Source organism: Phocoena sinus, chromosome 2 (assembly GCF_008692025.1).
Source record: "Phocoena sinus isolate mPhoSin1 chromosome 2, mPhoSin1.pri, whole genome shotgun sequence".
Taxonomy (NCBI): Eukaryota; Metazoa; Chordata; class Mammalia; order Artiodactyla; family Phocoenidae; genus Phocoena; species Phocoena sinus.
The window spans coordinates 94,266,893-94,282,828 of record NC_045764.1 but is presented as its reverse complement, the minus strand read 5'-3'; the positions used below and the strand labels follow the sequence as shown (position 1 = coordinate 94,282,828).

At 36.4% G+C, this 15,936-nt stretch overlaps 1 protein-coding gene across 1 annotated transcript in view; it reads right to left on the bottom strand.

The window, feature by feature from the left end:
* The window catches only part of FSIP1 (fibrous sheath interacting protein 1), a 213,529-nt gene that overhangs the window by 176,283 nt on the left and 21,310 nt on the right, over positions 1 to 15,936 (bottom strand). Inside the window, exons 4-6 of the mRNA XM_032623071.1 lie at positions 15,769 to 15,862; positions 2,159 to 2,257; positions 21 to 145 (exon numbers count right to left, since the gene is read on the bottom strand). Coding sequence (XP_032478962.1) covers positions 21 to 145; positions 2,159 to 2,257; positions 15,769 to 15,862 — 318 coding nt within the window. The remainder of the gene's footprint in view (positions 1 to 20; positions 146 to 2,158; positions 2,258 to 15,768; positions 15,863 to 15,936) is intronic.

The window sequence follows — 15,936 nt, the reverse complement described above, 5'->3', positions numbered from 1 at the left end:
CTAAATTTCTAAGTACATACCTCAATGTTTCGCTTAATAAAATCCTGGCTGTGTTTACCCCTGAGCTCAATCTTTTCTGTATTTGAGAAAGGTTTCTTTTCTGCTTTGATCAATGACTCATTTCTTTCCACACCATACGTAAAATCTAATATTAAGAAAGTTCAAAATTTTTCAGAATTATAATTGTCCATTATGCTAAAAATTTACCTTAAGCATATATTAGGATATATAAGAAATAAAACACACATAGAAGTACTTCTAAATTCCAGATCCAGAAACTTAATACATATAGAGATTTTTTTTTTTTTTTGGCTGTGCCACACGCCTTTCAGGATCTTAGTTCCCCGACCAGGGATCGAACCCGTGTCCCCTGCAGTGAAAGCGCAGAGCCCTAACCACTGGACCACCAGGGAATTCCCCAGAGATGTATTCTTAAAAAGATAAATGTGTTCCCATAATTTTCCATGAAGTTCTCATAAAACTTCTTTTGTTATTCATCATCCTGTATCAAACTTCTTATGCTGATTCCTTTGGAATCATGGGAAACACAAAAAGAACTTCAAGTGATATAAGTAAAGGAGAAATCTCTGATGTCATGGGAATTTTAAAATATATTTTATTTTAGTCTTTATATGAAATAAAACTTGCCCTAAAGACTAGAGTCATTACCCGCTACTCTATTAATTTGCCATCACCCTCTCAGAACAATAAACTTTTTGTTCAAACCTGTCTTTTAAGCAAAGTCTGGGCATAAGTGTCCTGGATGTTCCACATCCTATCTGCACAAACCCCTAAAACCCATTGCAATTTATCAGTTTTTCTCAATCTTTGAAAAGAGATTTGAGTCAACCTCTGAGTTGTTCAGACCCTGAGTACTCAAGACAAGAGTAAGAAAAATACTTGTGGACTCTTATCCCCTTTATAAAATATCTTGTTTTCATTGTAGTCACATTTAAAGCATTTTTTTAAAAATTATGTGAATCCTTCATTAAAGCTCTAAAAATACACATTAAGAAGAGTCTTCTTAAATGACAAATGGAGTCCACCTTACAAAATAGGATAAATTGCCATATTAAAGTCCAACAGAAAAAAACACTAGCCAGTAGCTCAATGCAGACAAGGCTTACTTAAAAGTTACCTTTGTTTTATAAGAGAGGTTACTTCAATTGGTGTATTTACAGCTTATTATCAAAGATTCAGTACAAATTTAATAATTAAAGAATAAATGTTGATAACACTAGCTGAAAAGAACAAGAAAAAGGGTGAGATCTGTGGATTTAATTTCTTTTCAGACAAAAGAAAAGTTTTACTTTTCTATCCTTTATAATTGGGGTTTTATTCTTTAATCAATAACATGATTTTTTTTAATAAACTATCAATAGTTAAAGTATGAGTTACTTTTTTGGTGAGTCGCCTTCTTAGATATAAAATATATAACTTTTTCCCATAATCCAAATTGTATACAGTCTTTTAAGTTGAAATATGAAGTCTATTCATTCAGCTGAAGTTTCATATTCTCTTAAACAATACAACATTAAAATAAATCAAATTAAATGCATCTCTGTCTACATTTATAATAGTTTCTTTAAAATATACTTTTAATAAATTGTAGGATTAAACCTTAGATTGTCTGGTAGGAATTATCTCCCTAGAAGTGTCCTCTTCTCTCCATCCTGATAGTGATCCAGGGTAGAAGCTGCCATGTTCTTATAGTGACCCCAACCCTTGCTAGGTTGGATGAGTTGGTTGAACCAAGGGTGGGCACCTAACCCAAGACAGATCAGTTGGTCTCTTCTCTAGGATTTAGGAATTGAATTGCCCTCTCAATGACTAGCCACAGGATATGCTCTTGGGAATCAAAGAAGCTGTCTACCAGCAGGATTCTTTCCATAAATTTTCTTTTTCACTTAAAGCTAGGTTTCCATTACTCGCAGCCAGATCTTCTTTAGCTCTTTATTATACAAAATTTCAATCCAAAGGTAGAAAGACTGGTATAATGAACCCTCAACAACTAACTTCAATAATGACCAATCTTGTTTCATCTATAACCTCACCTACTTCCACTCACCACTGAATTAAATCACATCAAATCGTTTCATCTGTGAATATTTCTACATACTGCTAGTATCTTCTTGTGACAGTATGTAAAATCACATACCTTTATTGACATTCTGTATACAGTTTTCATAGTCTTCTGGAGGGACTTGAGTGTGAAACACAGAGAAAAAGGTATCTTCGTGCTCATAGCAAGAAGGATCTATATACATGTTTAATACACACAAAATAAATAAGGAATTGTTTATATGAACAGTTGTTTTAAAAAAGATAAGACCTAATGTTCTCTGCAATATTCCTCAATTCCCTCCACACATGTTTCTTAAGACAATGTCACTTTCAAAAAAAAAAAAAAAGACAATGTCACTTTCAGGTAGAAATGATAATCATCTTTGTACACATGAGCCACTCAAAACAGAGCAATCAAGATAATCAACAGAATTTCCCTAGAACTTCTGTGCAAAGAGGATGTACAAGGGTGCACTAAAATATCACATTAATTAACTGGAGATAATGTACCCAAAGTCTAATATTCTTAAAATGGAGAATGTGCACACTGCATAACTTTGTGTTTTTATTTTTTATTTTAGATCCCCAAGGTTTAGATTTCAGATATAGGGTCAGTCATTAAAATAACAGAATGTGTTTCAGAGAGAAAACTGGGGAGACACTTAGCAGTTAGCCTTCTTTTCTTTTATTTATTTTCTTGGGATAATACCCATAAAGAAATTAGGAAATTGTGGTTTTTAACTTTTTTTGTTTAATGTAATTTGTTTCATGTTCTACTAGCTACTTCAGACACTGTATATTTACAAGAAACTGCTAACATAAATAAATATCACTTTGCCTTAATACGAGAGAATCTGCCAGGTTATGGCACAGAAATGTTTTTGCTTAAGAAAACATGACAAGTCTTGAAGACACTACAGGATTCATCACCTACCTCTGAAACAAACCTGATTCAAGCATCTACTCGGAGACAATACAGGCAAGATACATTCACCCTAACACACAAACACCACCAAATTCATAACGTACAACTTCTGACAGTAAAAAAAAATTCATCAATCCAATTCCCTAATTTGGAATTCATAATAATCTGGCATCACCAGGATTGACATTACAACCATAATCCTTGTACAATCTTTGATGAGTTAATCTAGCAAATTAGTGGTATAAGCCTTGCAGGGAGAGGGGTAAGCTACTCAAAAAGCAAAAAGGTTTAAAGTTCTTTTCAAACTTTAATTGTTTTGCAACCACTACTATTAGGGGTCTTAAAATATTCATTAAAGCAGGCTCATCGAGTCAGCAATTTGGCAATGTTCTGTTATTGGTTTAAGTTGCATCACATATCCAAAGTGGTAATATATTTATTTTTGATCACATAATTCCTCTTTAATAGCAGTTTCACTCAATTTTAAACTAAAGTACCTAGAAAGACACAAAAATATGAGAACTTGCAATACTAAAAACTATTATAGCAAGGTGATACTGAAGCTTTTAAACCCAGGGGTTTTTCCTAGGCTGAAATCATTCGTGTGACCCTGTGGCTCTTCACCCATAGTCGCAGGGTAGTCATTGCCTCAGACAGAAGATGGGTACAGCCTAGAACAAAGGCCTCATAGCTCAGTCTTGAGTTTAAAAGCCAACAGTTGTAAAAGGCAGACATTCAACTGCAGGAGCTCAACTCCTTGGGAGAGAAAAAGCATTTTCTAAATTCCAAAAGTCCTCCATTAGAAAGCTCTTCCTTATAGTCAAAAAACATTTTAATTAATGTAGAAGAAATGATGGAATTAGAAAATAACCATTTGGTAACCATCATAATAATAATCGATTCAGGTAGGAATCATCAATGGATAATAAAACTCATGGGTGAAAGTTTGAAGAATAACAGGATAATAGCCTCACAGTATCCTTCCATGAGATAACTTACTCAGTACAAAAAGAAAAATGGTAACTTTACAGGGCAGAAACCTGGCAGACACCACCTTAATCAAATGATCAAAGTTAACATCATCAGTGACGGAACAATCAACATCATGCATTTCCTGATACGATTCATGGAGAAGAACACAGTACCACTTCTGTGGGATTTCTGCCAAAAATGCATAACTTGAACCCAATATATGGAAACATAAATAAACCCAAACTGGGCAACAGTCTACAAAATAACAGGCTCATAATCTTCCAAAATGCTAATGTCACAAAACACAAAGAATGACTAAAGAGACATGACAATTAAATGCAATGCATTATCTTGAATTTTCTTTTGCTAGAAAGGATTTTAGTGTGACAACTGGCAAAGCATGAAGAAAGTCTGTCAATTGGATAATAGTACTGTATCGATACTTATTTCCTGATTTGTGTGCATGTGTGTGTCCTCTTGTGGACAGGAAGACAGAGGATGTGGTAAATGTTAACACTTGGAGAATCTGTGTAAAGGGTATTTGAGAATTCTTCATACTTTTCAGACTTCAAGTCTGAAATTATATCAAAATTAGAAGTTAATAGGAAAATTTTCAAATTTCCTCACTACAAACATTCATCTGGGGGAAATAAGTCTCCCTTGAGAGATCAAGGGCCAGACCTTGAAAGATTGAGCACAATTGTTTTATTAACTTTTTTTAAATTGAATGAAAGACTCTTTCAATTTTATAGTGCTTTACAATTTTCAAAAGTTTTCAGCGCAATTTTTAACAAGAGTCTTAAAAGAGGAAGATTGCAGGATTGATTTAAGTTGCTTCCTGCCACCTACAGAAGAAAGCCCATCCCAGACAATGGGAAGGACCTAGAAGAACATCAGAGGGGATGAGTTTGCAAAGACACAAGTGACACACATGTGAGGCTGCTCCCTGGCACTCATCCCATTAGAGGTGAAATCTTGGAGTTGGATAGAGATCACCAAAGAGAATGGGAAAACCAGAGCTCTGTGGGCTCTGCCTCACTGCATACCTGGAACTTGGGAGGAGACTCCACACATAGTGCTCCACACCTACCCCTGACAGCTCCAAAGCAGCAATGGCAGTGTGGCATATTTAGAGGAAGACAGGGCCTAATATATTCACCCTTTCTTTCTCCCTCTCTCTCTCTCCTCCCGACCCCAACACACACACAGAGAGAAACATATGACACACAATGGCATGACTGGCCTGTGGCATAGAAGAGAACCAGAAGTTCTCACTTGCCCCGATTAGGTAGAAACTGACCTCTTCCCACTGCACATCATGACACCAACCAAAAATGCACACATCCAAATGTCCCCTACAATTAAGAACCACCCTATTAGACTACAGAGGAAATTTCAATAAACTCAAAATATCAAAACAATGCCCACAGTGTTATAGATTTCCACATTGACTTTTAAAACAGAGGGCTTAAAAAAAATCCTGGAGAACAAGGGAAAAGCACCATTTTCTAATTAACTATAAGGTCAATGAAGAAATAAGAGTACAATAACAACCTGTAGAGAATAATGATGATACCATACAACAAAGAATGTAGTACAAAGCTAAATCTATATGCAGAAACAAATTTATAGCAATGGGGCTTTTATCATATTGTTATGGACTGAACTGTAATCCCCCCCCAAATTCATACATTGAAGCCCTAACCCCCAGTGTGGCTGTATTTTACGGAGGTAATTAAAGTTGAATGAGGTTATTAGGTGGGGTACTAATCCAATAGAACTGGTGTCCTCACAGGAAGAGGAAGAGGCACCAGAGATATCTTCACCCCGCTCCTCTTCTTCCCTTGTGCACAGAGAAAAGGTCATGTGAGGACACAGTGAGAACGTGGCCGTCTGTAAGCCAGGAAGAGAGACCTCACCAAAAAACAAATTTTCCAATACCTTGATCTTAGACTTCTAGCCTCCAAAACTGTAAGAAAATAAGTTTCTGCTGTTTAAGCCACCCAGTCTGTGGTATTTTTTTTATGGCAGCCCTAGCAGACACATATTTTAAGAGAAAATAAAATGAGCTTAACTAGTTTAACTGAAGAAGCTAGAGAAAACAATAACAAGTTCAAGAAAAGAAATAAAGATAATTGTTAGAATTAGCAAAGAAATTCAAAACTGGCTCACAAAGGTATAAAAAGAAAAATCCTCAAGTATAATTTTAAAAAGAGAAAACACTCACTGTAATCAAGATAGCATGGTATTGGCAAAAGAATAGCCACATAGATCACTGCAACAGAATAGAGGGTTCAGAAATAGACCTGCAAAAATATAGTCAACTAATCTTTAGCAAAAGAGCAAAACAGTTGAATAGAGAGAGGATAATCTCTTAAACAAATGGTGCTGGAACAACTGGATGTCCATATGCAAAAAATAAAAATAAAAAAAGAAGAACATAGATACAGACCTTATACTTTTCACAAAACTTAATTCAAACTGGATTATAAACCTAAATGTAAAATACAAAACTATAAAACTTCTAAAACACAGGATAAAAATCTATATGAGCTTTAATTTAGTGACGAGTTTTTGTATACAACACCACAAGCATGATCCATGAAAGAAAAAATTGGTAAGTTAAGCTTATTAAAATTTAAAACATCTGCTCTGCAAAAGATACTGTTAAGAGAAGGAAATTACAAGCCACAGGCTGGGAGAAAATATTTGCAAAACACATATCTGACAAAGGAGTTGTATCCAAAATATACAAAGAACTCTTAACACTCAACAAGAAAACAACCAATCCAATTTTTTTAAATGGGCAAAAGACCTAAACAGACAACTCAGTAAAAATATATATATGACAAACAAGCACCTGAAAAGATACTCAACACCCTTTGTCATTAGGGAAATGTAAATGCAAATTAAAACAACAATGAGATATCAATATATACCTATTAGAATGGCTAAAACCCAAAAAACTGACAATACCAATTGCTGGCAAGGATGCAGAACAATAGGAACTTTCATTTTTGCTGGTGGGAATATGAAATGGTAGAGCCATTTTGGAAGACAGGCAGTTTCTTACAAAGTTAAACACTTACTGTATGATCCAGCAATCCTCCTCCGACATATTTACCCCCCAAAATGGAAGTTTTATGTCCACACCAAAATCTGCACACTAATGTTTAAAGCAGCTTTATTCGTATTCATCAAAAACTGGAAGCAATCAAGATATCTTTCAATAGATGAAGGGAAAAACAAACAGTGGTACATCCATAGAAAAATATTTAGTGACAAAAAGAAATCAGCCATCAAGTCACAAAAAGACATGGATGAATCTTAACTGTATATTGCTAAGTTAAAAAACCCACTCTGAAAAAGGCTACATACGGAATGATTCCAATTATACAACATTTGGAAAAGGCAAAACTAGAGAGACAGTAAAAAAATCGGTGGTGGCTAGAGGTTTGGGGGAAGAAGGGAGAGTTCAATGGCGATTCACACAGGGGACCTGTTTGTTTCGTTTGTTTGTTTTAACATCTTTATTGGAGTATAATTGCTTTACAATGGTGTGTTAGTTTCTGCTTTATAACAAAGTGAGTCAACTATACATATACACATATCCCTGTATCTCTTCCCTCTTACATATCCCTCCCTCCCACCCTCCCCATCCCACCCCTCTAGGTGGTCACAAAGCACCAAGCTGATCTCCCTGTGCTATGTGGCTGCTTTCCACTAGCTATCTGTTTTACATTCGGTAGTGTACATATGTCCATGCCACTCTCTCACTTTGTCCCAGCTTACACTTCCCCCTCCCCATGTCCTCAAGTCCATTCTCTAGTAGATCTGTGTCTTTATTCCCTGCCCCTAGGTTCTTCATGACCATTCTTTTTTTTTTAGATTCCATATATATGTGTTAGTATACAGTATTTGTTTTTCTCTTTCTGACTTACTTCACTCTGTATGACAGACTCTAGATCCATCCACCTCACTACAGATAACTCAATTTCATTTCTTTTTATGGCTGAGTAATATTCCATTATATGTATGTGCCACATCTTCTTTATCCATTCATCCACAGAGGGGATCTTTAAGTGTGGTAAAACTATTCTGTATTATACCGTAACAGTGGTCACACGACACTATACATTTTTGGAAACCTATAACTTCACAGCACAGAGAGTGAACCTTAAGGTATGCAATTTTCAAAAGATTATTTAGGATGTCACAGAATCCCAGGATAAAATACAGAATCTGATAAAACAATCTGTGTTATCAATGTATGAAATAATTTCACTGGAGGGGGTGAAGGGAAAAATGCTCACTTTAAGTAACTGTGGAAATGAGTAGACTCTGCAAGACTAAAGGCAACAGAAACTGCACGTGAGCTCTGTACTCCGTTGATGAGGTTATGTCCTGTGGGGTACAGGTCAACAATTCTGATATCACTACACACATACAGTAGAATTGAACAATGAAGTAAATGGATGGCCTTTGATGAGAGCCAGGTGTTTCACTGTTCGAGTGGTGGTTACAGATAAGCAAGAGAAAAGGCTAGAATGATCCATGGGGTAATAAAGTCAGAGACCTAAGTATGAACCTATGTTTAGCCTAATACAGATACAGATGGTTACACATAGAGATATTTATAGATAAGTGTGTAACAGGTTAGCATACACACAAATACTTCCTTTCTCAGAAGGCCTAGAGTCAACAACTCCCCAGTAACAGCAAGCACACCTAGCACCCAGATCTGGTTTCTAGTACCATTCTCCAATAAGAGGAACCAGCTGATTGGAGAAACGGCTGATTCTAGGACTCAGGTAAGAAACATTGAAGATGAGTCTGAAGCCAGAAAGTGAGGAAGTGCTCACAACAACAGCAAAACAAAACTCACAGTGGAGGAAATATGACAAAAGGACACAAGAGTCAACTGAACAAGCTCCCAATGGTCAAAGCTGTAAAATTTTGAGCAATGAAATAATCCAAAGTATAAACAAATATCCACAAGTCAATAGTGAAATAAATAAATAAGGAGACTAGATGAATCCCCCATGCAGAATAATTCACAATGGGACTGCCCTGGTGGTCCAGTGGTTAAGAATCTGCCTTCCAATGCAGGGGACAGGGGTTCAATCCCTGGTCGGGGAACTAAGATCCCATACGCCGCGGGGCAACTAAGCCTACGCAGCACAACTACTGAGCCCGCGCCACAGCTAGAGAAGCCCAAGAGCCACAACGAAGACCCAGAGCAGCCAAATTTTAAAAATAAATAAATAAAATGTAAAAATAATAATAAAGAATAATTCACAATAGTTTATGTAAATGCTCTGCCATCGAGGAAGTGATGCATAACTCCCCACTCCTTAAGTATGGGCTGCACATAGTAACTTTCCTCTGAAGAAGACAGTACGGAAAAGGTGAACTATTGAGAAAATTTACAGTGGAGAAACCTGACAAATACTTCCTCAGCCAGGTGATCAAAGTTAACATCAACAGTGATAAGTTATACTGATAGTATGATGGGATGTAATGAAAATGGCACTTTAACTCTATGGTCTTCCTCCCAAGAACATACAATACAAGTCGAATCATGTGAAAACCATGACATAAGTCATAACTGCTGGAAATTCTACAAAATACCTGACCAGTACTCCTCAAAACTGCCAAGGTCATCAAAGACAAGGGAAGTCTGAGAAAGTGCGTAGCTAAGAGTAGCTTAAGGAGACCTGAGTAAACGTAATGTGGTATACTAGATGGGATCTTGGAACAGGAAAAGGACATCAGGTAAAAACTAAAAGCCTGAATAAAGTATGGACTTTAGTTAATAATAATGTATCAATATTGGTTCATTAACTGTAACAAAGGTACCATACTAATCTTAATAAAAGGGAAACTCGTTGCAGGTATATGGAAAATCTCTGTACTTTCTTCATATTTTTCCTGTAAATCTAAAACTGTGCTAAAATTAAAAATTAACTTTACAAAAATTCCAGATTAAAAAGAGAAACAATTAACAAAATTAGAAATAAGAAATGGGACATATAAACAATAAGAAGGAGAATTATCATTTTTGAATGCTATATGAAGTTTTATTAGTAAAATTTTAAATCTCAGTGAAATGGATACTTTAAAATCTCAATGACGTGGACATATTGCCAAAATTGACTCCAGAAGACTAGTAAACTGTAATACAGTAGTAAATATGAAAGAAGCTGAGAAAAGAATCAGAGAATTGCCTCCAAGAAATTATTTGAACCAGATGGTTTTTCCAGTGAAATCTTTCAAATTTGGGGAAAATAATCCCCATGTTATATAAACTGTTTCAAAGCTTAGAAATAAATGGACAGCTAGCCCCATTCATTTTATGAAGCTAACACAGACTGACAAAGCACACACACAACCACCACCAACCCCACCTCTACCTGCTACACCATGACATACATGCACATGGGCACACGCACACACACAAACACACAGCTAATTTCACTTATAAATACAGAGGCAAAAATTCTGAATAAATTCAGCCATTCAAATCTGGTACTAAATTAAAATAATAATCCTCCATAACCAAGAAATACATTAACCTAGGAATAAAAGACTAATTTAGTATTTAAATCTATTAATTTTGAAACATTAATTAAGTTTGTCAAGAAGAAAAAGCTTTACAATACGTTAAATAGATATTGAAATACATTGAATAAATTTCAACACTATGTCCTTATAACGTTCTCAGAATAGGAATAAGTGTTGAAAATTAATATTATTTCCAGGTGATCATAAACTAACAAGACTCAAAGCAAACAACTAAAGGTAATTAGAATAAATAAAATAATTATTACTGAGGGCCAGAGGAGATCAATGTCCCAACTCGAACAGTCAGGCAGAGAGAGGGCCAATCCCTCCCCCCTCTACATTTTAGTTCTATTCAAGCCTTCAAAATATTGGATGATGCCCACCCACAATCAGGAAAGTATTCACTTCACTCAGTCTACCAATTCAAATGCTAGTCTCTTCCAGAAACACCCTCACAGATACACCCAGAAATAATGCTTAACCAGACATCTGGGCATCCTGTGATCCAGTCAAAATGACACATACAATGAGCCATCACAAAGACTGGGTGGATGACGAAACCATTAACCAAGATAGCGAAAATATACAAAAGAAGAAATAGGTTTCAACCATGGGAAATAAGGAGGGGGAGAGGAGAACCAGCAGGAAATAATGAATCCAGTAAAAAAAACAAAGTTACTATTCTATGAGTGGTCAACTATGTCAGATGCGACAGAGGCATCAAATAGGATGAAAATTGGGAGGATGTCACTAGATATAGAATTTAGGAGGACCACTGATGAAGTAGTTTCTGTAGTGTGACAGGAGAAAATACAGTTGGGAAGTAAATGGAAGTTGACCAAGTAGCACTAGTAGGTGCAGACTATTCTCTCAAGAAGTCTGACCTTTAAGGAGAGGAGGGAAACCGAATGGTACCTGTTTGGGAGTAGGGTGACGAACCGAGGGAGGAGGTTTTATTTGTATGTTTTGTTGGTTTGATGGCTCTTTGATTCTGTTTTAGGGCCAGAACATTTAAGCCTGGTTAGCTGAAGGGAAGGACCCAGAGGAGACGAGAGAGATGCTCTAGGTAAGAGACAGAAAAGTTGATGGATCAGGAGGCAGGAGTAGAGTGAAGGAGATGGGACATTATTGACTTTGGCCTTGGAGAAGAAGAGCACCTGCCCTCCATCTAAGGGAAGAGGGAAGAGGGTAGAGGAGCACAGTCAGAGTGCAATTTGGAGACAGAAAGCAAGAATTTGGAAGGGACTTCCAACCAGTTGGTGCATTTTCTCTGAACCCTAAGACTGCCAGGGTAAAGGACTTGCATAAGAGGATGGGAGGTTAAATACACAGTAACAATTTGGAAGAGCCACTTTGGAGAATGTAAGAGAAATTGCTAAGCAATACTGAGAATATAACAGAGGTTAAAACCCAAAAATCCTTAGCTGTACCAGTCAGCACAATTACGTGATTTTCTCCCCAAGTCCTCTGCAAATCACAGCAGAAAGAGACTACCAAATTTTCTTGGAATATTTAATCTTAACATGCAAGAGCAGAAGCAACATTTTCCTAAATTTCACAGAAAATCATTTTGAAAGAGGTATTTGCAAATTTTGAGAAATCTGATTGATTAAAGTGCCACTGTTTTGTGCTTACATGTACTTATACATTGGAGCTGGAAACACAAGGGCAAAAGTGACAAAGGCAAAAAAGAATAACCTCTATCCAAAACACCGATAACAAGCAATCCTATCACTAGATATATTCGTCTCAGAGAGTAATGAATTCTACCTCTATCCATCAGATAAATGCTAAAAACTAAGGGAAAACTCCTGGTGTGGTAAATGATTTTCACATTCCTCTAGAAAAGCTTTAAAGTGATCCCTCAAAAATGTTGTGAGACAGACTTTTAAAATACTTCTGAAATCTCTAGCAAGTGCAATACCGTCCACTTTGAAACCTCAGTACTTGAGGATATTATCTCTGGTTTATGAAGTCAAAATGTGGTTTAAAAAGAAATCAGTTTAATGTGGTGTTTATCATTCTCATAGAGTCAACGCCCCATTTGTGTTTAGTTCCTATAAATAAAACTAAATACACAAGTATCTTTTCTTTTTTTTTTTTTTGCTACTGTTTATTTGTGATGTTATAAAGGGACTATAACATCCCCAAAGGATGTATTTTGTGTTTAGAGGGTGGGAAAACAGATTGGAAATTGCCATTCTGCCACTAGCCCAAAGTCCCTCGAGTTACTCTTAAGAAAGTTAAGGAAATGACTGGGAGAAATAAAGATAGAACACTCATCCTAAGATTTCTCCCTTTGTTTAAAGGAAAAAAATAAGAACAGCAAAAAGTAGGTTTGGGTATTTATAGATTTGTGTTTAAAGTTCAAGTCCAAATAAGCCTGGCTCTAAATTCTTCAAGAGACGCTTTTAAAGTATTATTTTAACTAGATGCTGCCACCTACTGGACAGTTTACAAGGACTTTGAGCTTTCCAGGGAACAAAGAAAAAAATGATCATGGAGGAAAAGAGAGCAAAAGATTTCTGTTTTCATAATAAGCCTTATAAGAAACACTTTACTTGAAAATTTATGGTTATCCATAGGCTTGATCAAAATAATTTTTTAATTTTTAAAATTTTTACATTTTTAATTAAGAGGGGTAGTTGAAGTTCAGTGAATAACCTGGGAAAGAAACTAATCTCAGGACGCAACAGATATAAGCAGTGTCACAACATTTCATGATATGCGGCTATGCTGTAATAGTAGAAATATGAGACTATCAAAAATCAGTGCTAGGTGGTAAAATTGGACTCTTTCATTTCTATGCCTTTCTTTCATACATTTCTTTCATACTTGCTAATAACACATTTCATAAACTGAAGATTCCAAAAGTTACCTCTTTTGGAATAAGGTAATAATTATGTTATGTCAAATGTTTAAAAAATGTATAATTAGGCTAATAATGTAGTTTATAGTAAATGCTATCTCTTTTGGGTTTTAAGATTTTTAAAGACCAGATATATATGTGACTGCTGACATGCCTAGGATGTGAAGAGCCAGCAAGACATTCCATTAAGGAACCTGTCTTCCATGAAAGGCCAGCCACCAAAAAAGTCTAATTAAATCTGAAGAACCAGGAGTACAATAGTGTTGTCTCTTCATTCTGGTGAACTAGTCAAGCGTGAGCTAATCAAGACAGACGGCAGCAAGAATGAAGGGCGAAAGACCCTTGATTTACCCAAAAGCATCTTTGATCCCCATTTCCTTTCACACTGACCCTACTCTCACATCTTATCTGCTCTGCACACGATAAACACTGCCAGTACACAATAAGTGACTAAGAATTCGAAATCTGAAAATTGAAACTCTGACATGGTAATGTTTAAAGCAATGACTCTCTCTGGCCAAGCCTCTGGTAACTCCAGCTTCCAGATCATGGAGTCTAAGAAGTTTCTATGTTAGAGTATTAGTACTAATCTAGCATGACTGTAGATGTCTACAGGGCCTACAGTAGTCACGTGACTCCAGAGATACAACTCTGAGCTCCATAGATTTAACCAAATGGACCTGTCATGGGCTTTTAAAATTAAATGTATCTGATAGTTCAGATTTGTTCGCGAAGAAAGGCCAGCTGAAAACAAGTCTTTCCCTCTAAGGCTTAAAATTCACTCAGTAGTGAACTCTGTGACCAAAAGGCTAATGTCAAAAGGCCACCATGGATCCCTTTACAGAGTGGCCTGTTTTACAGTCCTTGCTCCAGAGTCAAGCACAGCAAGTGTGGCCTCTTAGAAATGCCTCAGTGGTGAAATTAGCGTTTAGCTCCTGCATTCTAAAATACAGATGCTGAACGGCAAAGGAAACCATCAACAAAACTAAAAGACAACCTACAGACTAGGAGAACATATTTGCAAATAATGTGACCAACAAGGGCTTAATTTCCAAAATAAACGAATAGCTCATACAAGTCAATAACAAAAAAACAAACAAACCAATCAAAAAATGGGCAGAAGATCTAAATAGACATTTCTCTGAAGAAGACATACAGATGGCCAATAGGCACATGAAAAGATGCTCCACATAGCTAATTATTAGGGAAATGCAAATCAAAACCACATCAAGGTACCACCTCACACCATTCAGAATGGCCATCATCAAAAAGTCTACAAATAATAAATGCTGGAGAGGGTGTGGAGAAAAGGGAACTCTCCTACACTGTTGGTGGGGATGTAAATTGGTGCAGCCACTATGGAGAACAGTATGGAGGTTCCTTAAAAAACTAAAAACAGAGCTACCATACGATCCAGCAATCCCACTCCTGGGACCCCTACTTAGAGCCAGTCTAATGCCCAAGAAATACTATATGACCATTTAGATGATGTTAGTTAAAGGATTTCAAAAGTGTCCTGCCAAAAAATCCATGTCTTCCCAATCACTAAAACATTCATTACTAAGTAAATTAAAATAAGTTATATGATTCCACAGTACTTCTGTAGAAGAAGAAAAAGAAAGAAAAGAAGGAAGAAGGAAAAGAAGAAGGAGGAGGCGGAGGCGAATCACAAATACACAGTTGACCTTTGAACAACATAATGTTTGAATTGCACAGGTTCACTTATACACGGATTTTTTTCAATAAATGCATACTATAGTACTACACAATCCTTGGTTGGTTGAATCCATGGATGCAGAACTGCAGGCACAGAGGGCCAACTGTAAAGTTATACCTGGATTTTCAACTGCACAGGGGCAGTGCCCCTAACCACCATGTTGTTCAAGGGTCAGCTGTTACATACACACAAGTGGGGGAAGTAGAAACATATGCACAGAATTAACTGGCTGGTCTCATAAACCAGAACTATGAGAGAACAGGGAAAGGACAAATCAGTAGCGGATTTTTATGAAAGGTTGCAGAGGCCTGAGTGAGACACCTCGTGGGACAATCCCAGGCAGTCAGGGGACTGCACAAACTGGGTGTGTAGAGGCACCTAAGAGTCACAGGAAGTAAAGGCAAAGACATACCTTGTCTATTTCCTGATTTTTCACTGCCTTATCCTCCTCACCCTTGAGGAGACACAAACACTAGAAGACTCTGAAACATACCTAACTTCAGAGGAGTTCCATATAGTCCTATCCAACGTGATCATTTCCTCTAAAGAATTAAACTCACAAAGAAAAAGAAAAGATAACTGAATTGGGACTTTTACTTTAATCCAAATATTCTATGACCCTGAGATTAAAAACAAAGACAAATCAATTTTACTCACCAACAGTTTCTTCTGATGCAGCAGTTAAAGCTAGAAAGTTTTTTGTACTTTCCATCTCCTCATTACTTTGTAAAGCTTCACCATTTTTTGCAGACTAATAAAAGAGAAGTAAAAGTTTAAACATGGGAAAAGAAGGCAACTATATTCATCGATATTTTTAAAAATTCC